The sequence below is a fragment of the Daktulosphaira vitifoliae genome, unplaced genomic scaffold, assembly GCF_025091365.1.
Source record: "Daktulosphaira vitifoliae isolate Bord-2020 unplaced genomic scaffold, ASM2509136v1 Scaffold_4, whole genome shotgun sequence".
Classification (NCBI taxonomy): Eukaryota; Metazoa; Arthropoda; class Insecta; order Hemiptera; family Phylloxeridae; genus Daktulosphaira; species Daktulosphaira vitifoliae.
This window is the reverse complement of record NW_026099575.1, coordinates 16495120-16519060: the sequence shown is the minus strand read 5'-3', so window position 1 is coordinate 16519060 and position 23941 is coordinate 16495120. Positions and strand designations below refer to the sequence as shown.

General features: G+C 26.4%; 1 protein-coding gene across 1 annotated transcript in view; it reads right to left on the bottom strand.

Annotated features, from left to right (window-relative positions):
• Positions 1-811: 811 nt before the first annotated feature.
• LOC126903515 (uncharacterized) overlaps positions 812-23941 on the bottom strand; it is a 35424-nt gene continuing 12294 nt past the window's right edge. The window contains exons 2-8 of the mRNA XM_050681689.1: positions 18760-19020; positions 9338-9454; positions 9156-9245; positions 7736-7983; positions 6989-7127; positions 5424-5533; positions 812-4898 (exon numbers count right to left, since the gene is read on the bottom strand). Coding sequence (XP_050537646.1) covers positions 3486-4898; positions 5424-5533; positions 6989-7127; positions 7736-7983; positions 9156-9245; positions 9338-9454; positions 18760-19020 — 2378 coding nt within the window. The 3' untranslated portion in view covers positions 812-3485. The remainder of the gene's footprint in view (positions 4899-5423; positions 5534-6988; positions 7128-7735; positions 7984-9155; positions 9246-9337; positions 9455-18759; positions 19021-23941) is intronic.

The following is a 23941-nucleotide window of genomic DNA, read 5'->3' as shown; positions in this document are numbered from 1 at the left end:
AAAAAAAAAAAAAAAAACACATCATAGTAAAACCAATACCTTCTCAGCTTCACATCGAAGCTAAAAGTTCATCAATAAAAAATGTTTAGTGGGACTCATTAAAAAATTTGACACCAATGATTTCAATATTATTTATCGTTCTGTACGAATACGCAAGGGTAATAAATCAGGACTGTCAGTCTCTATAATGTATAATCTTAACATCTTAGATTTGGTAAAAAATATTTCAATCTTAACTTTGTTGTTTTATCATTATTTTGAAACTAATATTAAGAAGGAAAACTTTAAAACCTCAATTACATAATTTATTTAAATGATTTAAAAATTAATATTTTTTTAAAGTTTAGAACTATTCCATCAAATTTTTATATTACTGTTAACGTTAATTGTTAAATTTTATGACAATTTTCAAAAAAGTATAGCTAACTTATCACTATAATTATTTTGTTTATTCAAATTTTAGTTAAAATTATAAGTTTTATGTATATAAAATGTTACTAGGATATAATGAATACTAAGATATTACTTTCTGCATTATTTGTAGTGGATATAATTTCTTCAAATAGAAATAGTTGAACTCGAAGAATGGTAATTACTATAATATAATGTATAAATTATAAAAATAATTTACATATAAAGAATGAAAACTTTTATTTTAAAAAACGCTAAACTGAAAAATACATTTTTTTTGTTATATTATTTCCATTGTTATTCTACGACATGTAGAATTTTGATCTAAGTATGCAACTTATAAAGACTTAACTATAAAAATGAGATTTGAAAAAGAACTTGGGAAAAATAAAAACACATATACTTTAATTTATTTATTTAATAAATATTAAATATTTTCCTTCCAAATTATGGAACAATAAAATAAAATCAGCATGCATATCAACCATTTACATAATATAATAATAATTTAAACTTTAATGACAATTTTCTAAACAAGAAACAAATGGCAATGCGACATACAGCAAAATCAAAACATAATATACTTTAATATATATGTTCTAGTTTCTCATAAAAGGAATGACCTAAGGCACTTATTATCAAAAGCCTAAACTTGCATTACATTACATGATAGTTATTCCCCTTGTAGAGTGATTGACCATAACAAACCGATTTATAAAAGTGTTGATATTAAATTTAGTACTGTTTTGACTATTTTATATAGATTCAAAAAACGTAGTACAATTTTTTATTTAATACTGTAATTGTTATGGTGATATTATTAATGATTTTAAAAGTGCAAAATCAATAACAATATACTAATTTTACGACATATCTGTTCGTCATTTGTAATAAATAATATACAAAATGATTGTACAGTTTAATAATATATAAGGAAAATATTGATATTTATTTATTTTATTATTTATTAACACTTGAAAATAGATATTTTTTATTTATTTATCATAACCAATCAAATATAATCATAAGTTAAATCATGTATATTATTGTTTATTATAGTAAATATTATATTTAAGTTGATTAAATATGATAATAGGTTATTTTCTTTCAAAAATGCTAGTAAATTTATTATTTATTTCAGAAAAGAAAAAACGTATATTTTGAAAAAATTATAAATTTCTGAGTTAATTTAAATGTATACAATTTTAACACAATTTAATAAATACACATATAACAGATTTTATAACTCTATAAATGTAAGTCTTTGTTGGACCTGAGGGAAGCATACTTATAAAAGCTATTAGTTAGTAGATAAACTTCGAAATTATTGAATGTTCATTTATAAAAATATAACTATTTTTTTAAACAATAAACAGAATATGAAATATTTGAATTTGATTAGTTTTTGTGTAATAAATAACACATACAGTTTTTATATAAATTTATAATGTATTTTCTATTAAATTAATTTGTAATTTTAACTAAATTGTTAATTGAAGTAAAACTTTTACATTAAAATGATCAAGATACATGAATAATGATTTTTTGTTAAAAATAAAACATAAACATGCATTTTATGATACTAAAAATATTTTTTTACAAATTAAAATTTTTCAATAACATAACATTTTATTATTCAGGTTTTTTTATTTAAAAAACAATATAATATCACCTAAAAAATTTGTAACACATTAATAAGTATTATTCAATTTGTATAATACATTAATAATCAATTTTTAGAAGATTATACTTGGGTACAATAGATTTGAATTGTTCGATTTTGTTTTTTAAGTATATAAGCACCAAATTCAGACAGAGCCTCCTTTTTAGGCCATTAATTGTTAATTTTAAGAATATATAAGAACTAAATGTTAAAAATTAACTTAATTGCCTACATACAATGAACCGGACAGAAATAAAATCTAAGGATAGGGTTTACCATAAAATGTGATTAAAATTTATCGGGAGTTTAATTCTAAAAATTAAATCATAATGAGGAAACTAATAATTGAGCATTAATTCGATTACTAACAATATTTGATATAATAAAGCAAATTCAAAAATATATAAATAATTTATATCTTTAAAGAAAACGTACAACCTTGTTGTTATTATGTATAATGAATATTTTTGTTGTAGTTTGAACTTTTTTATATTTACAAACAAAAAAATATAATGATTTGCCAGAAACGATTTAGATACCACTCGAAAAAAAACAGATTTTAATGAATTACTAATCTACAGTAGAAATATTGAATAATTATTTTTCAATTAATGCAATATTTTAATACACCAAAGCAAACTAAGTTATACAAATAATAATAATAGTAAACTGACTATATGGTTTCAAGCAAAATGTATAATGGTTTCATCAAAATTTAGAGTTCTGGGCCAGGGTACCTACTAATTCACACATTAAAATTTAATAAAATGACAACAATAAATCATTATAGTTTTAATAATTTTGTTTATGTTATACCAAAACGTGATTGTTTACGACAAAAATATTATATTTAATGTTTAACGATAACGATTAACAAATTTTATAATGAACTTATCAACATATTACTCCCGTCGGGAAGATCCAAAAAAGCAGTCTCAAAATTACACCATATTTTTAATGGTTAATAAAAATGAAAGAAAAACATTGTACCATATTAACGCGATTCAAAAATCACCAGTATCATTTTTGATTTTCCTTCATTTTTGATGGTTTTATATTTATATAAATATAACTATAATATAATAAAAAGTATTTAATAGTTGAATACTTAAAATATATAATTTTATGATTATATGATAGGCTGAAAAGAGGCTATAAAATATTCGTATAGATATTAGAATAGTAAATATTAATAAATTTGTTGTTTTCAATTTTGCCGAGGAACCGTGTAGTTTACAACCTTATGATAAAGATAATAAGTTTACCAATTGACTTAATTTTGATAATTTTTTTTTGTGCTATCTTATTATATATTTGTACAGATGGGATCTTAGACAAAATACTTATAGTAAATATTTTTGTGATGATGATGACAATGATTTAAATAGTACGAATAGGACTGTCTTTTGTCTTATTGAGTCAGACAACAAATGCCACTGGGCAATAAACTGCTATCGGACTGTTTTTTTTGTCCCGGTCCTCCAGCAACAGTTGTACAAGCAACCCTTGAACCCTCCTCTTCATTACTATGAGACGGCGCAAGGGGACAAGGGTTGCTTTTCATGTTTTTTGGACTGATTGGCTGTTCTTCGAAGTCGTCATACTCACTGTCACATTCGTCATCAGTCGTCACCTCCGTGTCATCATCCTGAAGGCATGTTGTAGATGCCAACACCAGTCCACCTTGATCATTAAGCCATTTAGTTACGGCTTCGGTAATGGGTCCAGGCAAGATAGCTCGTGTCAATGTCACTTCAGGATCATTATCAGTCTTGACCATTATTGGTGCTGAATCATCTTGCCTGCAGCCTACCTCGTTTTCAGTGTCCGAATTTCCTGTATTCACAGCCGTGGCAAAAGTCTCTTCTTCGACAGAGTCACAAGAGTCGACCGAATGCGTTTTAGTAAAGGGGAAACGTCCACCGTCCGCGATAGATCTAGGAGTACATTCCAGCGAGCAAAATTCTTCGTCATCTATAGGATTTATCACAAGTTGATCTATTTGTGTCGTTATATCAGACACAGTTTCAATCGCAGTTCTTGTCACATGTTTTTTTTCAGAAGAACACTTACCATTACTATCATTATCTTTTTCTGTTTTACATTTAAACTTTCTAGCATTTAACTTTTTAATAATTGGTGGTTCTTTGGCGATTTTTGATGATTTTTTGTTGCCTCCACTATTATTACTTGTTTCGTGATGGGATTTTTGAATTTCTTTATTTTTAGTCTTAGTAATAGATTCAACTACTACCACAATAGATTTGTCTCCTCCACCTCTTTGTTTACTTTTTTTGTTTCTATTTCTTTTAGAAGTTGTTTGACCGTTTACGCTGTTTGTGGTCTGAGATTTTGATTGTTTTTCCTCTGTTGATTCTTTGACCATTACTTCACTATTGGGTGAACTTATTCCGGAGTCTGAGTTTTCAGCCGAATATCCTGCAGTAGGTTCACCATCTGGTCGATCATCAGTTGATACTTCAGCGGGTAGTTGTTCTTCTGGTATAACTTCATATTCAATTGATGCTAAGTGATCTGTATATTGTGTTATTGGTTGATAAAATGCAGCCATGTGATCTGGATGATGATGAACCAATATAGGTGTCCCATGGATAATTTCAAACGGTTGAGGACAGTCCATGTGGAAAGCAGGTGCATTATGGGATAACTGGACGGGAATGACGTTAACCGGAGTCGAACCACCACTATTATTAGTTAATACACCAGAATCAGATGTTTTCTCCGAATCTAGAATTAAATCACTACTAGCGCCAGACTGACTCTTTTGTTCTTCTGAACTAGAGTCAGAATACTCCTCAGAAACCTAGAAAAAAATAAGTTACGTTTAAAATATGTAAATCAATATATAAAAAAATGAATTTTATTTTTTATGTGCATTATCAACCACTTATGTATCAATAAAAAAAAAATTCCACAGTGGATAGTAATAATCAATGAGAACGTCATTTTTATTTTAATACAGCATTTGTTGACCTTTTTACTATAAATATTTTCCTTTATCAAAAACATTCTAACTATGCTAGGCTTCTTAGTTTTTTTTTTTTCATTCCTTTCAAAATGTCAGCTGAAAGATATTTTCACACTACGCATATCACATTTTAAATTGTTATTTAACTTTAATCACCTATGGTTAAATTAGCATCATGCTTGAAGATAACGGTATTTATCATTTAAAAAGCACATGTATATTTTGACATTTAATTTTTTACATTACATTACAATATAATTTAACCACTCAAAAATTCAAAACAAGAATGAAAATTAAAAATGTTTAAACATAATGCTCAAAGAGTTTATTCGAAATAATTAATAAAAATAAATAACTTACGCCTCCTCGCTTTCTGCGCTTCTTTTTCTTTCGTCGTTTACCATTAGTGTAATCGTAGCTCAACGATGGAGAAGGAGGTGATTGTGGAAGAGGCACTTGGATACTAACACCTATATAAACAAATAACATTGTTATTAAAAATTGAAAATTTATAGCTAATAATTTATAGTTTCAATGACAAAAATTAATATTTGTAACATAATTAAAACTTCATTGGCTAATTTCTTTTAACATTTAAATCAATATTAGATGAACAAGCAAACATCTATATCAAATTTTGGAACGGGGTGGTAAAAAAAAAAGTTTAACAATAGATGACATTATTTTACTTCCTAACATTGTATTCTTAAATTTTTTGAAAGTATTCAACTTCTTTTAGAAGTATTAAGCTCTCTTGAGCTACCTCTCTAAAACGCAAGTCAATGGAAGATTGATTATGAACATTAATAATAATGAATTATTGATTATTAATCAATTACAGTATTTAATTGATTAATTGATCTTTACTTCTTCCTAGTAATACTAAAATATTTTAAAATCCGTTTACTTTAACTATCTTAAACTAGGTTTACTAAGTATGAAGTAATTAACCATAATAAAGAAATTAAAAAATTATTTAACACTTTCAGAGCGACACATTTATTTATAAAATGTATAATAGGACAATTGCTCTACAATATTTTTTTACAGATTTTATTTATATTATGTAACGCTAAGTAACGTGTCAGGAGATTAAGATGTTCAAAAGCAATTTGAGTAAGTCGTCAATTATTCCTCCTTTATATTACTGCCATGCCGTCGTTTGTTAATTCATTAACCGTCACAGAGGAAAAAATCTAAGAGTTACAAAAATAGTGATCGAAAATATGTTTTTTGGAAAACTTCCAAAACGTACGAGGTGACGAACAATGCGTCACGTAAAGAATCTCTTTTAAATCCAAAAATATTAACTCGAGAGGGAACAGCCGGAACGGTAGACCTGGCAAATGGATTACACAGGAAATAGATTAAAAAAAATATACTTCTCTGTAATTTAGGAGATTCATTTTTAAAGGTGGTCCTTTTACTAATGATTTACAGGCTGTTCTGTCCCTATGTCCTAATTGTGTCGAGATTTAGTCAGGCGATACAAGAATGTCGTCTAGCCATACGAGCCAAAGTTAATTTAAAACAATTAGAATGTTTGGCAATCTCCTGAGAAGTCAATGCAATTATCAGAATGTGAACACAAAGCATAAACGTCAAAATCAAATCAACATTGAATTATTAACTGTTTTGCCACATTTCAACAGCTTTTGAATTTTAATTAAGCTCGGATATGGTTGTACTTTATGTTTAAAGTTTCAATAAATATATAATAATTACTCTAAAAAAATCGAAAGAAAGATTTAAAAAAACTAATCTGATATTCATACAATAATAAAATAGTGTAATAAATACTAGTATTATAACAAAGAAACTTATTTAAATGAAAATTTAAATCACTACGTCTTCTAATTATTCTTTTTATGGATTATTATTTGTATGACTATATATTCTATAATTTACAAATTTTAACCACTTACCGTTATAATTGTACATTGGAGCACCAAACATGTAACTTGGGTAAAAGTATGGCTGTGGTGTTTGGTACAAGGTCTGTTGGTCATCAGATCCGAGTTCATGGACACTGCCATCAGCTTCCGAACTTTGAGCACTACCGTTCTAAAACACGTTGGTTTAAAAATTAAATAGGTTATCATAATTATAATTGTATTACAGATGTCAAAAAATTAAGTTGGCACATCAAAATTAACACAATTAAAATAACCATCTTATATAACAAGCCCGGATCCCAATACTTAATAATGTAGTACATTTTTTAAAAACAAACAAAATAATACTTGTGTGCTACATAAAGAGTTACAACATATGACTTATATACATTATTTGTTGATACAGTAATTAAAAATAATTTTATGGTACTTAAAATTACCCAGGAATTGTTCTATAAATATTTTAGTACAATTAAAAATACACACATATATATATATAATTTCATAATACTAATCAAATATTTTTAGTTTTTGTTACTAAATTTTAAATTTAAAAATTTATAACCTTACCCTGTGGTAATATTTAATAATTATATGATGATTTTTTATATACTTATACAGTATCGCACGAGATTTTGATAAATGGCTATAAGAAAAGTATATGAATTAATCAAAATCTCGTGGAACACCCTGTATACTATTCTTATACTACGATTATAATCAAAGTTAAAAATGGTTTGTTTTTCAAAATTTTAGAGATTTAAGGTAATTTTTTACTTGTTGGGCATCTGCAGACATGTGCTTTTTGCTGTGTCTATAAGATTGATATAGGCTTGGAGTCCATGGTTCGCTACCCGGATGTGGTAAATTGGTCGGATTAAACCATTCAACAGGTTGAAGTGGCATTGTTTGGTACGGCATAGCAGCCATCATTGGATGACCAGCCGGAGGATAAGGTCCAGGAGGTGGACCCATTAACACAGTAATGTTACCAGTGTAGGGGTCATAAACTTCATATCCACTACCTATAAGTATATAAATATACATTTTTTTTTAACAAAAAATATAAATTTTAAATTAAGCTATCTAATTATTTTACATAATAGGTTATATGCACTTTTTATATATTTGTTTAAAAAATTAATTCTCATATTTTTCTTAAGCCTTAATTCAATTATTTTTTTATTTAGAATTTGAGTTTTTGAACTCTTTATCGGTTACTGTCAAGGTTATGTAAGTTAATGGTCTACTTTATCTCTATTTTTAGTTAATTAAAATAAGTTAACTAGTTAATAGTTAATGTTATCAGTTACCTGTTTTGATAAATTAGGTAAAAGTAAATTGACAAAAAATTTCATTAAATCAGTATGTTAAATTAAGTTAATATAAGTGTTTGTAAGTTTGCAAAAATATCATATTTATAGGCTGATAACATTTTTTAGGGGGCTAAATATTTCTTATCTAAAATTTATTTTACACAATAAATCATAATTTTTTATAAATAAAAAAAATGTGTGGCATAATTTTGTTATTGTATCTTCCAAAGCAGTTTTTTTTTATGTAAACTAGTAGAAATTACGTTTTTTAGTTATCTCAATGACAAAACCATGTGTCTCGACAATTTAATATATATATAATTAGTAAACTAAGTAAAACAACAAGTCAATTGTTACAAACAATAAGAACAATAGAAATCCGTTTCCTTAATTACTGAACACTCCATATATTAGAAATACATATTTACAATGTGATATATATTTTAAGAGTTTTTGGAATAAATAATTTTTTCTTGAAATATTGTAGTTTTAAAATCCTATTTCAATTGTTAGCTATACAAAAATAGTGTATTCTTTTCTTTCTCTCGAATAATTCTGAAAAATCATTAACCATTAGGTAAAATCTAAATATCTAAAAAGTTCATTAAAATTAAGTTTAACTTATTAACTCATTTATTACTATCCTTAGTACCTCAATAAAGATAAATTAATTTAATGTAACTAGTACAATTATTTGTATTCAGAATTTAAGGATTATAAGGTAAAACGTATGAAAAAGCATGCCAGACACGTGATTATCTCTATATAAGGATAAAGACAAAGCTGAACAATTTTAACTTATCTATATTTTGATAATAATACAATAAGTAAATCACGAAGTAGATACATCTAATTATAGAATCTTAATTTTTAAGACCCACCGTTAATGAAATACAGAGCAGAAGGATCGATGTAATCGCCGGGCGGACACATTTCATCCACTTGACCCATGGCTTCTGGGGTTAGAATATCTGCAATAAATTTAGGTAACACATTAAATAATATAAACTGATAACTTTTTACGATTGAAATCAATTGAGTTTTCAAAATTTTAAATACTAACCTTCGTTTTCGTTCATAACCTCATTAATTACTGGCACTAAAGTGTTTTTACGTCTTCCCAGATAACCTTTTTTGAATAACACGTCCTGTCTAGGTGTTGTAATCTTCGTGTACTCGTCTATAAATCAAAACAAGATAACTTTTAATTTGCGAAATTATTTAATTCAATGTATCAAGATATTTGTAACAATAAACTAATCAAAATCAATAAGCCAGGTATTAATTAAGTACATATACATTTATATACACATACAGAGTAATTAATTTATTATGTCCTACTTAATTAATCGAAAAAATAAAATTAATATTGAAAACTTTTTATTCGGTATGTGTTAGGTAATAGATGATGATCTAATTTTAAAAAAAAATGACAAGTCAATAACCACTTTTGAATTAGTTATTCGAAGTTATTGACATTTTTATACACAGGCGGGAGGAAGAGAACGGACAAAAAATCGCGTCTCACCTGCAGCTATCACTAAAAAATTTTAATAACTTCCGAAATACAAGTCCAATAGTTGTTGTATAACAAGCGAAAACTTATAAACAATATTTCATCATTCAATTTTGGGTTAAATTGTACTCTTCATACTTATAATATAGCAACGATAAAATATTACAAAGGTTAATATTGTAGGTTTGTTCCAAACACTTGATTCAAGTTGCTTTAAATAATACATTTTACACTAACAGTATCGTTTTAGATAGCCTTTCAATCAATCCGGCTAATTAATACTTTTACTGTTGAACGTTTCTTGTTCTAATAGCGATATGGTAGCGAGAATCACCGATGACATTTCTCTGGGGAAATACAAAAATGTGTCAACGGGTTTCTATTATTATTTAGTGACACGCATTGTGTGAAAATTAAGTTCATCGTAGAAAACCTATAAGCAGTCTCAACAAACATTTTTAAATGTTTTCGTAGAAACATTCACGACGCACAAAATTAAATTTAAATAAAATCAGTATTTCATTGCTCAGAAAAAAAAATTGAATTAATAATATCATTAAGAGGACTATTTTTTAATGAATTGAAAATTAACTCTATAATTAGCTCTACATTTTTATTTTCGGACAAATTTAAATCGCTATTGACTGTCGAAAATCTTAGTCATTAAAATTGTTAACTCGTTCTAAAATCAAGAGGTATTCTGGTGAAATGCTTGACAAAATAATTAAAAACGAATAAATTTAAGTTATGGCTTAAATTATTGCACATAATATTAATAATATTAACGTGACTACACCTACACTTAAATTGTTCATATTAATGATTCACACCAATGTAAAATGTAAATAATTACGCAATCGCTGAAATACAAAAGTAACAATAAAAATGATTTACTCAGATGAAAAAAAAGTAAAGCAATTTAAATTTCTGTCTGCACGCCAACTCGACGAACAAACTAATTCCAAATAACCTTAAAGTAAAGGTAATGTTTACCCAGTTCTTTTGTGTACAATTCATGTTTACATTAACTTGACAAATGAAACCACAAATAAAATAAAAATTATAAAACAGGATTTTGATGATTTATCGAAACATTTTCTGGACCATTATGACAGACTATGAAGCGGTTATGACAAATCAACTCGAAGCCGTGATCGTCTTAACGAGCTTTTGGCAGATGAAAATGTCATATAGTCCAGTTTTCTTTAGATGTGCCAAAATATATATAATAATTTACATTTAAACTACGGTACGGTATTCAAAACCATTAGAAAAGTAACCTAAATACTAAATAGTCGATAGTTCAGTTTGAGGTTAATAAACTGTTAGAATATAAATAAAAAAAAAGTAGAACCGTTGTTGTACTACCGCGATTCTATTCAAACATTTTCTTGTGTCTGTTCTAATTCGAACACTTTGAATTTTTCAAAAAATGAAACCGTCTCTAAATATGTAATCTAAGATGATTTCTAAAATGAAATTTTATTCTTCACATACAATTTTGTATTTTTATTGATTGTTAATATTGATGCTATTATTTTCTCTTAACTCAGCTGATAAATAATTTAAGTCATCGAATTCTTAAAAGTATTGTTCAATTTGGTTCTTTTTAGAGTTGATGTAAAATTTAACTTTATATTATCATGTTAATAGCTATTCGCCACTTTTAGTTAGTTGACGTGTAAAAAATATACGAAATTTTTAAATAAACAAGTTTCTTAGTTTCCTATATGTGTTTAACTTAGTAAACAATACCCAATCGACAAAACAAAATAATGTATTGAATCATGTGATTTTAAATACACTAGTGCACGAAGAACAATTGTGAAATCAATAAAAGACCGGCCGGGTCATTGTCCTAAAGTGCTCCCGGAGCTTTACACCACTATGACTAGACCTATATTAAGGGAAAAAAAATATATAAAAGCGAAATTGTGTACGATAGACGGAGTACAATCACGTCTTGCGTCGAAATCGTTTAACGTCGAAAAATGTAACTGACAAAATATCAAAATACACTATTGGTCAATACTAAATTATTTATCATCAGTTAACTAATACATACTATCATACATTGACCTTTTGACCAAAAAAAATGTTTACTCAAAAAATTTTGCACCAATTTTAAAGTAACAGTCGAAGCAAATAACATCCAATACGAAAATGGTGAAATAAATTAGCTAAATTTTATAATTGCACAAAAAAATAAATAAATAAACAAATGAAAAACGGTAGCACAGAAGAGTTGCGGCACAGTATGGATGTGTCATAGTTGGGACAAGTATAAAGATCTGACAGTGATTAAAATCACTATCATAATAAACGCTTCGATACATATCTGTAGATAGTGTTTAATTTTAACAATTGGTGGACTATTCCAAAAGAAAAATGAATTCCTGTTTCCTTTATTATTCCTGATTAGTAGTTTTATTGATTTAGAAGTATAATATATAAATACGTATTTATTATAGCAATGAAATATAATATGAGATTGATATTTAATAATTTAGTATTGTAATTTATTCGGAGAATTTATAAAAAAATTATTAAGTAGTTATTACTTTTAAAATAGATTTTTTGAAAGTTAATAATAAAAAAAATGTTGAATTTGTTACCATAACTCTTAGCTCAACTTCAGTTTGAAATTCACATTATTAAATAGAAAATTAAAAATTATTTTTTTTAGATTTATGATTTATATAACAACATGTTACTGAAAAAATGGAATATTATAGACACACACACATAAAGTTAAAAAATTAATATACTACAAGGTAAATTTATTTAATTTTGTAGTTGAAACTAATTATCATATCAACCTAATTCGACAATAAACACTTTAAACATTAAAAATGAATGACTTTAATTTTCTATATAGAGAATGTATAAAATATTTAATGTATCTAATAGAAAAAAATTATTTCTATTAAACTATTTTTCAAAAAATGATGTCAGTTTTAAATAAAAAAAAATGAAAAAATTTCAAAAATTAGTGATTTTTAAATTTCCAATTTTTTTGGAGATTTCCCCCCCACCATTTATAGGAAACGAGGGCAATATTTGCAAATTTTTAGGGTAATGTCTTCGACTTAATACGTCTTGTGATCTTTTGACGTATTGTTGAAACAAATCGGTTCGGTGAACGCTAAAAAAAAGTGGAACAAACACAAAAAAAAATAATAATAAAAAAAAAAATTCATCATAGTAAAATTAATATCTTCTCAGCTTCGCATCGAAGCTAAAAAATAATAAGAAGAAAAATGTAGACAAAAGATTTTTAATATTTTTAGTCTTAGAAGTAACACTGTTAACTTAGTAAAACTTATCATAAATCCTGAAATATTAGTACTCCGGTAGATTTTTTTTATTAAATTTCCAACGAAAAAAAAATAGATATTTTTATGAAAACGTAAGTGCTTTGTATCGAGTATATCCTAATTCAAAAAATAAAATGCCATGAAGTTAATATGGACTGTTATATTAATAGTATTATCGCACTTCACTGATTAAATTAACATTCGTTACTGGCAACTGGTACACTTTTTAACAGAGCATAGAGTATGAGTATATTATAGTATAGATTTATTGACTCGAAATTGATGGATGTTATTAACCCTAATGACAATAATTTATTTGACATAAAACGAGAAATACAAATTTAACAAATAATATTATTAATGTGTTCGTATGGTATTAAACAAAACACAAAATTTTATACGCAAACATTAAAAGTTTTATTACAATGCATTAGACTTTTAACGATAATAATAAGCATTACTATTAATTATAATTCGACTTGGTTAAAAATTAAAATAATTCTAAGTATCTAAAAATAACTTTTTTTTAATATTCAAAAACAATTAATATATCTATTTTAAGACTTGTTTTTATTAGTGTTGCATTATATATTTATTATTTATTTGACTACAACACTCAAGCAAATATTGCATGAGTTTTTTACAAAAAAAGAAAACATTTGCGTACAAATCCTTTATGTTCTAAACAAAATATATAACATTTCAAATAAATATTAAACAAATATTTAATTACTTAAGTACCTATAATGTGGTATATAAATTTTAATTAAATTCTAACGTAAAGTTTCTTTATCTTATAAAAAGAATATTTTAATAAAACATAAGAGAAAATTTTATAAGAAACATTAAGACTCCCAACATCTTATTATTATTTTTTGTTACTTGTTAATTACAAAACACTATTTTACTTTATCTTACAAATATACCTGTGGTAGAATATCTTTTTTATAGTATAATATATTTTTTACCGTTATACTCGACCAAGGAAATATAAAATTAATTAATATTTACTACAAAAAACAAGTATAATAGCGATCTTATACTAATTATAATGATACACGAAAATTCAGGTAAGGTACCAAGTGTTGTTTGAGTAAAGCTAAGAATTAAATCAAATTTTATCAGATTTTATTTCAGCGTACGCAAAATATTTTTGGACAGTTAAAAATGGTTTATAAATATTTCAATACGAATTATATAGCACTTCAAAATATTTAGATGAAAATTAATGATTTGAATAAATAGATTAATTATTGTAAATAATAATGTAATTGTTTTTGCATAGAAAATATAACCTTAAATTTTGTGAAGATATATTTAAGATATATATATCTATATTTAATATTCATTATTTTGTGTCTATTATATTTCTTTAAAAAAATCCAGTTATGTATACCAATAAATTATTGTAATAATTTGTAAAGTATAATAATATAATTGCTTTTACATAGAAAATATAACCTTGAATTTTGTAAAGATATATCTATATCTATATTTATTATTCATTATTTTGTGTCTATTAAATTTCTTTAAAAAAATCTAGTTATGTATACCAATCAAGTATTGTAATAATTTGTAAAGTACACGATGTACCTGATAAAGTAGCTATTCTATAGCTATAAATCGCGGATCCAAAAGTCATTTCTGAGGGAACCATGTCAATATTACTGTTAAAGTGGAAGTGTTAAATAGAGTACCATTTTTAAAAAATAATTGAAATATTTTTTGGGGAACATTGCTCCTAGTCCCATTGCACTCTCGTATAATTTTATTTAAAATTAAACTATAGCATCATATACATTTTTTTTTTTAAGAGAATATAATCATATTGTCTACTCTTTTCAGCGTTAAATCTATTCAATATATTTTAGTGAATATTCTAACAGATAAATTGATTAAAATTAAAGATGAATCATATTTTGTAGAAATACTAAGATGAATATATTTTTTAGTGTATAATTTAATATTTATATTGTGCTCTATTCGTTAACTTTAATAATTCTATATAATTAACTAGATGTTTAATAGCACCGAGAAACATTACGTAATTTGGGTAAATGAGTTTTCGTGTATATGGTTAAACTTACAAGTTGATTTTTTAATGAAATTATATCATGCACGAATATAGGGACGCAAATTAAAACAATAATGAAGCCACAACATAATAATATATTTTTTACAAAATTTCCTCATTAAAAAACATTCACTCAATTATCTTCACGTTTCTCCAACTAATTGATGCGGAACGCAATAATTATTAAAGCTTTATAACAACTATGATCATACGTTTTAATTCTTAATTAGTTATTCATGTATCATTATTAACTATGTATAATCTAAGTCAAGACTGTAACATCTATTTGAACTGTCTACTTGACTAATTATTTTTACAATTGTCTTGTTTTTAGAATTTGAATTAGTTACTGGTTTTCTTTTTTTTTTTGTGACATTTAAAATTATTCAACAGATAAAAAACACTTAAATTTCCTGTTGTAGATCTAATTCTTCTATCATATAGATGCAACATTTAATAGTTCTAATACAATGATTATATTTGAATAATTCAAACCGTTTGAAGTCTAAATACGACAACACACATTATGCCACTAGAATATCACGCACGTCGTGCCAATTATTGTAATATTTAATTTAATTTATATGTAGACATTGATAATGGATCGTATGACAATACACAAGACTTTTTCGAAATTTCCTATTGCCAAGCCCCCACGCGGTAAAGCTGTTTTACAATAGTTGCACCGCAATTATTAAATTCGAGTCACAAACTATCAACAAACTGTTCGATTTTATACTTAAATGAAATATTGAAAACGATCAACACATAGTGAAACCGAAAACGTGCGCATCAGGCCAGTAACCTATAAAACGGCGATTAAAAGTATTTCTACGAGCCTCACAATAACATTTTAAATACTTTAAGTGGTCCGACATAATATAATAACACACAATATCAACATAATCATAATGCGATCAACCTAAACGCGCAGAAAATATAATAAATAATAAAAAATGCTTTATCTGACGACGTCAGCCGTGTTGCAATACCCTTTCAAAATTATTCACACTCCAATGAACTCGTTATAGTTTCGATTTATTATTATTATGTGAGCTAAAAATATATCTACCGAGGAATTGCGGTGTTTAATAATTGGGCCAAATATCATAAGTTCATATGACCACACTATTCTCCTTTTTTTTTATTCAATAAAAATGTTGTAATTTTATTTTTAATGAACAAAAGCAAGCATAACGTGTTATTTTAAAACGTAAATAAATTAATTCATTAAAAATTGAATATTGTAATAAATTTTTATAAACCCATAATTTATTTTGGCTGTTTATTAGTCAACATTGATAGGCAACTGCGATTAATTTTTCATCAAGTCAGACAGTATACGGGACTCGTCTATCTCTATATCGAATACGTTACAACTCTTTTAAAGAAACCCACGGATATTCTAATGTTGTATATATAGTTTAGTATTATCTCATCAATTTTTTTTTTTTAATTTATTGCTAGTGTTCATCGTGCAAGTCAGTAGAATCTTTGCTCTTGAATACACAACTGAAATTGTAAAACACAACTATATAGTTGTGGCTATATAACGAACTTCAGTCATAATGTAATGGATATAATAATCCGAATAATTCTGCTCGAGGGACATCAAATATGAATCAGCTTTGAAACATTTGACGTTTAAGCCGAAACATCACCCTGAAAGCTGGCAAAATAACAATTGACACAGTTTGTTACACTCGAAACAAAATCACTGACTTTTGAAACCTGAGTTGTATTTAAAAAACTACAGATGTTGAGACGTATCAAAGTAAAACTTCTAAGACGTTAAAGACACAGATGAAAATGTTGAAAGAAAATGTTAAGTCAAACAAAATTCTTAATCAAGACTGTAGTTTCCTTGCAGACCGAAACATCATATTACATTCGTAATTTTGTCTGCTCGTTACTGAAACATGTAATTATTCATCACTGTTAGTTCAAAGGGTTTGAATACATATAAACATTTCATTTCAATGTCCGCACTCCTGCAGAACTAAATATATAACTATATATACTATGTACGTCACTTTACTCACAAGAAAACGCTAACTATCATTAAGGTTTAAAACGACATTGACAAAACTGTTGCATTAGAGTTATTCCGAGTAATTGACATTTTAATCCAAGAATATAAAATGAAATGACAAATATTTTCAATGGCCTAATTTTTTTTTACAAACAATAATAACAACATTTACGTCTTTATTCTTGATAATTCATTCCAAAAATATTTCTCTTCTACAGTATGTTTAAGAACAATACATATTGTACATTTTCTGCAAAGAATAAATTCCTAATATTTGCACTAGTTTAAATTGAATTATACTTCATTTTATTATAGACATGTTCCGTTTTCACTGAACCTTGATTTTTATAAAAATAACTCCACGTGTTCGTCTGAATTAGTACGAATTATTTTTTAAAAAGATAATTCAATAATTGTTTTATTCTGAAAAGCCTAGTTATCTCACAAAAAACAGTCGAGACTTGAAAAGTACAGCTTCTCTTTAAGAAAGTATTAGATGAAACGTTTAAATTTAATACCCGAGTGTAAGTTTACGCAGTTATTTCTTTTATTGTGTCAAAAAAAGAAAACTTTTTTTATTGCTCACTGGTAATATTATAGTGGGTGTTAAACTCGATGCAAACAACACAATGAACACTGAGTGTTTGCTGTTATTACACTAAAGGGTTTATAGATCACGAAAACAATAGTAAGTCGTAATTTCTAAGGGTTTGATGATTTAGGGCTTTTAATATCGGATTTCGTCAAATGCGGGCGCATTAAGTGTAAACGGGTTTACTTAAGTGGCTGCTGAAGGGTCGCACAATAGGGAAAACATTCTAATGGTTACTAGCTACACGTATAATGTGGACGGCGTCGAAAAAAGTCGAGTGTAAAAATCAACAACAGCGTCAAACTGTGCCAAGAGTATTTTAATCAAATAATCACATTTTAACGTCAACTCACTATTAAGACGTGTAAACATAAATTGTTTACTTTCACGTTTTAACAAATGTAAATTAATAAAAACTAAATTCATATTACTGCAATACCTTCATATTAATAAGCTTGAGATGTTAAAATTATACTTAATGGCGTTTTAGGTTCAATTCGATTAAAAAGAAAATACTTTTCACTAGAGAATATCAATTGACTTTCGGCTAAACGAAGTGCGACTACATGAAAAAAAAAAATCACACAGACATGGGATGCGTGACGAATGTGATTAATTCAATATGACGTTCCTGGATAAGACTCAGTCTTTGGCGCAATCTTAAAATAACTGCTTATTTACACGTGTAATACACGATGTTTTGATGTAGATTATAATTATACTGAAAAGGATAGATTTATTTTTAAAATAATTAATGGAGGACAATGACTTTTGTCCGAGTCAAAATAGTTTGAATATAATATTTGTTGATTCCGATTTTCATCATAGAAGGCCTACGAAAAATTTACAAATACAAAAACATCGAATGAAATCAAACCTTAAAAGCTCTTAACTAGGCATTCCATAAAAGTTATATGGAAACGTTTCAAAAATGATTATATAAAGACCACTTACCCTCGTTAAAGGTAACGGTGGTGGAAGTCGCATTTAATTGGCCTCCTGTGTTGGAGATCGCGTGGTTACTACCTCCGACTCGATGAGGTTGCTGGTGTTGGTACGGAGGGTGATGGTAACCATTCCCATTGCCACTGCCGCCGTTGTGTCCACCGCTGTTTCCACCGGCACGTCTACCGGCCGCTGCGGCAAAGTTTACCGGTTTGGTGTCCGTAGAATGCCGTCCTTGCTGTTGGTCTGGCGCCGTGTACGGCTTGTCCGCTGAAACATAAATGGTTCGTTAAAACATTAACAAAAAAGGTCAATGCATGTCAACGCGCTAGGAGTGATGATAGCTATCAGAATAATATATTTTTAAATCAAAAACGTCCGACATCAAATGAAAATATCATCGCAGCGGGGCGAACTAATGTCGACAGCATGTAATATAATAAGTAACTAGTAAGGATAAGTGGGTCAAATAAAGCAAGTTGAGATAGTTTTAATGCAAGTAAAACTAAAACTTCTTAATTAAAATAATGTCGTGAAAGAATAAGACTAAACTAATTAATTGAGATAAAACATTACACTAAATTTGTTTTTTATTGTTTACAATCAGAAGTCTATCAAAATTTGGTACAAAATGTGTTATCTATCGGCTCAGTATAAAGGTCCAAGTACAACCAAACGAATTATTGTGAATTTTTTCAACAAATAAGATAACACTATAGCAGCTATCGATATTTACTCAGCGTAATGTATATGACGGTTATTGACTTAAATCGAATTCGATCAGCTAAAACATATAGACGCAGGCAAGTAAATGTTTGTATCTACTTACTATTTAAAGTGTTTTCAATAACGCTCATTACTACGATATATTTATTTTATCAAAAGAAATATAAGTAGCTCGTAAACCATAATAATGTATATTTTATTACTTTAGGTTAGACTTCTATAGACATTACTCCATATAAGAAAACTCCTAATAAAGTGTATTTATTTTTAATAATATTACTTTAACCACATAATCATTAAAAATGATTATTAAAAAAAAAAGAAATAGATAATTGTTTACAAACATCGGCAGGCACATGGTCTTTTAACAAATAAATACGGTAGTTTTAAAACTTCTAAAGTCAATTAAAGACAAACCTAAGTACATAATACTAATTCACTGAGACAGACTGCACATTTCATTATTCTTAATCTCAAGTGTCAGTGTTAATTTTTCATAAGCGACCAACAAATAAAAAATATCTACATTAATAAAAAAAATTACCAACAAAATTATTTGGAAATTCACCAGGAAAATATCAACTAAACAATATTAGCTAAACATCAATTGTTGATTATATAATTATCAAAAACGTTTTAAAACGTATAAACTTTGTGTATTTATGTTTTAAATTTGTTTTTAATGGAAATGTGTCACAAAATTTCGTACATTAAGAAGTACAAGGAGGCGTTAAATATTTAAAACTCTAATTGAAAATAAATAAATATTGAAGTTGACGTTTTTAATAATTTTACGAAGACACCATGAGAGAATAAATTTGTTTAATTTTAGTCACCATGAAACTTTCCAACATTGTCTATACATGCAGTAAATAACATTTAATATCCAGAGCACAGCAATTAATTATTTTAAATTGTGTGTGTATTGTAAGTATAGTTGTATTTAAACTGTATGCACGCACTGACCACAACTGTAAATTCAAAAACCACCTTCGTGCGTAGTGTATTAATTCCTTCACGCAATGCTTACCAAATTGTTACATAACATTATCTCGATATACATATATAAAAAATATATCCAATGAAAATCTTACTTCTTATGAGATATTATTATTACTATAATTTAATGCACAAACAATATTGCTAAATAAAGCGTTTACATTCGTTTTGAAATGCTTTTTGCTAACAGTACAACAAGATAAAATATTCAAAATATAGATAGTGTTACAGTAGTTCTTTTAAAAGTATCATCGCATCGAGTATTATTGAAGAAAAAATGTAAAAAATAAACATTTATGATAAGAATATCATCATAAATTTAATATAACAAAATATCCACAATTCAATTAAGCAAACAAAAACTTCAGTTGGATCATTGGTTTTATTTTCAGTGTTTGAACAACAGTAGTTCTATTGAGGTTTTTTATAATGGTTTTTATAAATGAATTTTCATTTCACGTAAAAGTAGTAATGTTTTAAATAAATAATGAATGTATTCAATTAATGAAAAATTAAAGTAATGTCTAAAACATATTATTTTTTTTTTATTTTACACGAGGTTTAACAATAAAAAACATACTTATTGTAAAATATTCTGATTCAATTATAACATATAGTGTATAAGGTAATAATATATTAACTTTTTTTAGAATTTAAAGATTGTGCATAGTTATGATTCACTAATCACAATGTTTACCTAATAGTTCATCAATGTATACTTGTGATAATTTGTGGAAGTTATTTTAACAAAGTTTGTAATATTGTTTAGGCGAACTCATACAACTCACGGAATATTCTTACCGAATAAACTACCTTACTATAACATTATACGCTCAGCAAGATTTTGGATTCCATCCAAACTCGCAAACTATACAAAGGGTACTATTTATCACCCTCGCAGTTCTTATTACATAACCCTCCTGCATGTTCAGAAATGTATCTGGAAAACTCATTTGATGTAAACCTTAGTGCATATGGTAGAACAAACAAATTCACATTGGCAGACAATTTCGATAATAGAATGGAAACGTATGTATTCTTTAAATAATAACTAGAAGAATAATTTGAATAGTTTTTAGAAGAATAGTTTTTGAAATCAAAATTTAAAGGATATCTTAATTTCTCCTTAATAAATTATACTAAAATAAATTTATGTTTTAAATGAGTTTTGCTTTTTAGAACGATAAGGACACATTTTGTCTTTAATATTATTTTCTTGGTCACTGAATATGTTTTGGCAACTCTTAACACAACGTGTCGTATTTGAAGGGCTGAATCAAAAATAGTCGACCAACTCTGTGGTGTGCCCGTCTGAATCTATTTTCGACCAGAAAGCAAAACTAAAAAAAAGATGGCTCATTTATTGAAATTATGTAAAAAAAGATAACAATAGCTAAATCTTTAGTTACTTTATTTGAACACAAAAATATCGTTGGAAACACGTCCAAATAACTAATAATCTCTAAGTTAGAAAACAAAATTATCTTTACTCATATTTTATTTACCAAAACGTATAAAAAGTACAATATTTATTTTACATAACTACAACATAAAAAATAAACACAGTTGACAACGTGCATTACTAGGTACAAAACTCAGTGTATAAATATTTTTGTACGTTGTATCCAGTAAAAAACTAATTGCATACTTGATTTTTTAATTATTCGTTTATTAAACATAAAAAATAAATTCATAAGAATAGAAATGTTTTGTAATATTAATTTTATTCTAATGGAAATATAGTTAAAAAAACTTTAGCCATTGACTTATTACTTGTATAGAAATTACAATGACCTTAATTATAAACAATTTATACATGATAATGAATTGTTTATTTCTTACAATAAAGGAACTATAAATATAAGTATTTAAAAAAAATTATTTGGAATGTTAATAGTTATTCATATAGACTTGGTGTGTCTAAGCAATACATGACTTATTTAGACGTATTCATTTTCAAACGACATCTTTTCCTAAAATTAGTCTTTTTACATTTAATTAATTTTGGAAAATATATTATGAGATAACTATTTGTTAAACCATCTACATCATTCTCCGAGTGTAGGAATCAAATTATCATGCACGAATAAAAAACAATCAACTGATACTTGTTTGTTTGGTTTTTACTAGCATCTATTTTCGCACATAGATTTTTCGTAGGTCTGTAGATGATTTTATTGCTGTTTCATTGCAACTTCCAAAGTTTAATACTTTTCTTACTATTTTTAAACACAATCATGAATAACATGTAAATTCCATTATTGATCAATCAATAGGAATTATTTCGTTCAAAAATGTTTTTAAAAAATAATGTAATTTAAATTCAAAACAAAGTTTAAGTACCCAAACGTATGGTATGAATTCATTATTTAATTGACAATCTTTCATTCGCGATTGAAATGAATGATAACATAAATTATATTACTAAAAAAATACAAAAGACTTTATAATTAACAGTATTGAATAACTTAAATAATTAGTAAATTCAATCTAAATATCTGAATCATTAATAAATATATTTATTTATAATAAAAATTGATCACTTGTGGCTAATTAATTAAGTAAAATTAAAACTATATTAAAAATATTATTAATTTAAAAAACTAAAAAATATTAGAAATATTAAACTCAAAGCCACAAAAAAATTAATGAAAAGTCGCGGATACGTATTTCGGAAACAATGTTACCATTATGTCAGTATGTGTTTAGCGTTGATAATGGTAACATTGTTTCCGAAATACGTATCCGCGACTTTTCATTAATTTTTTTGTGGCTTTGAGTTTAATATTTCTAATATTTTTTAGTTTTTTAAATTAATAATATTTTTAATATAGTTTTAATTTTACTTAATATATTTATTATTTTATAGTGTTATCACATGTATATTGACAAATTATTAATTAAATTAAATCTAACACTATTTTAATGTCTAGTAAATGAATGATAATTACATTTAACATTAACGAGAAGTTTGACCTTAAATTTAACAAAATATTTAAAACTTAAATGGTTTTCTACAAAATTTGTAATTTGTCGGAATAAAAAAATCAAAAAACAGTTTTTTTAACTATAGAAAATAAAATGACCAAAAAACGTTTGTATATTTGTATAAATTTTTAAGCGTTTTAGTTTATTATTGTGGCAATACTATTCGACATAGTAATCTTTTCTTAAAAATGTCGATGCTTAAACGCTATTTACGTAGTAAAAATCATTCATTTTTTCTAATGACGAACATTCATACATAAGTACAGTTTAGTTTAAAATAATTAGTATTAAGTGGCTTTAAGTACTTAATGAAAAACAATTTTAGTATGTTATCTTTTTCGAAGCCTTCAAAATACTAGCTATTTATCATTAGAAATGATGCTGTAACAAAGACGTTGAGCGCAAAAAAAGCTTCAAAAATAAATTCGAACGTCCCCTACACATTTAGGGGCATAAGGCCTAGTGCTTAAATGCTTTA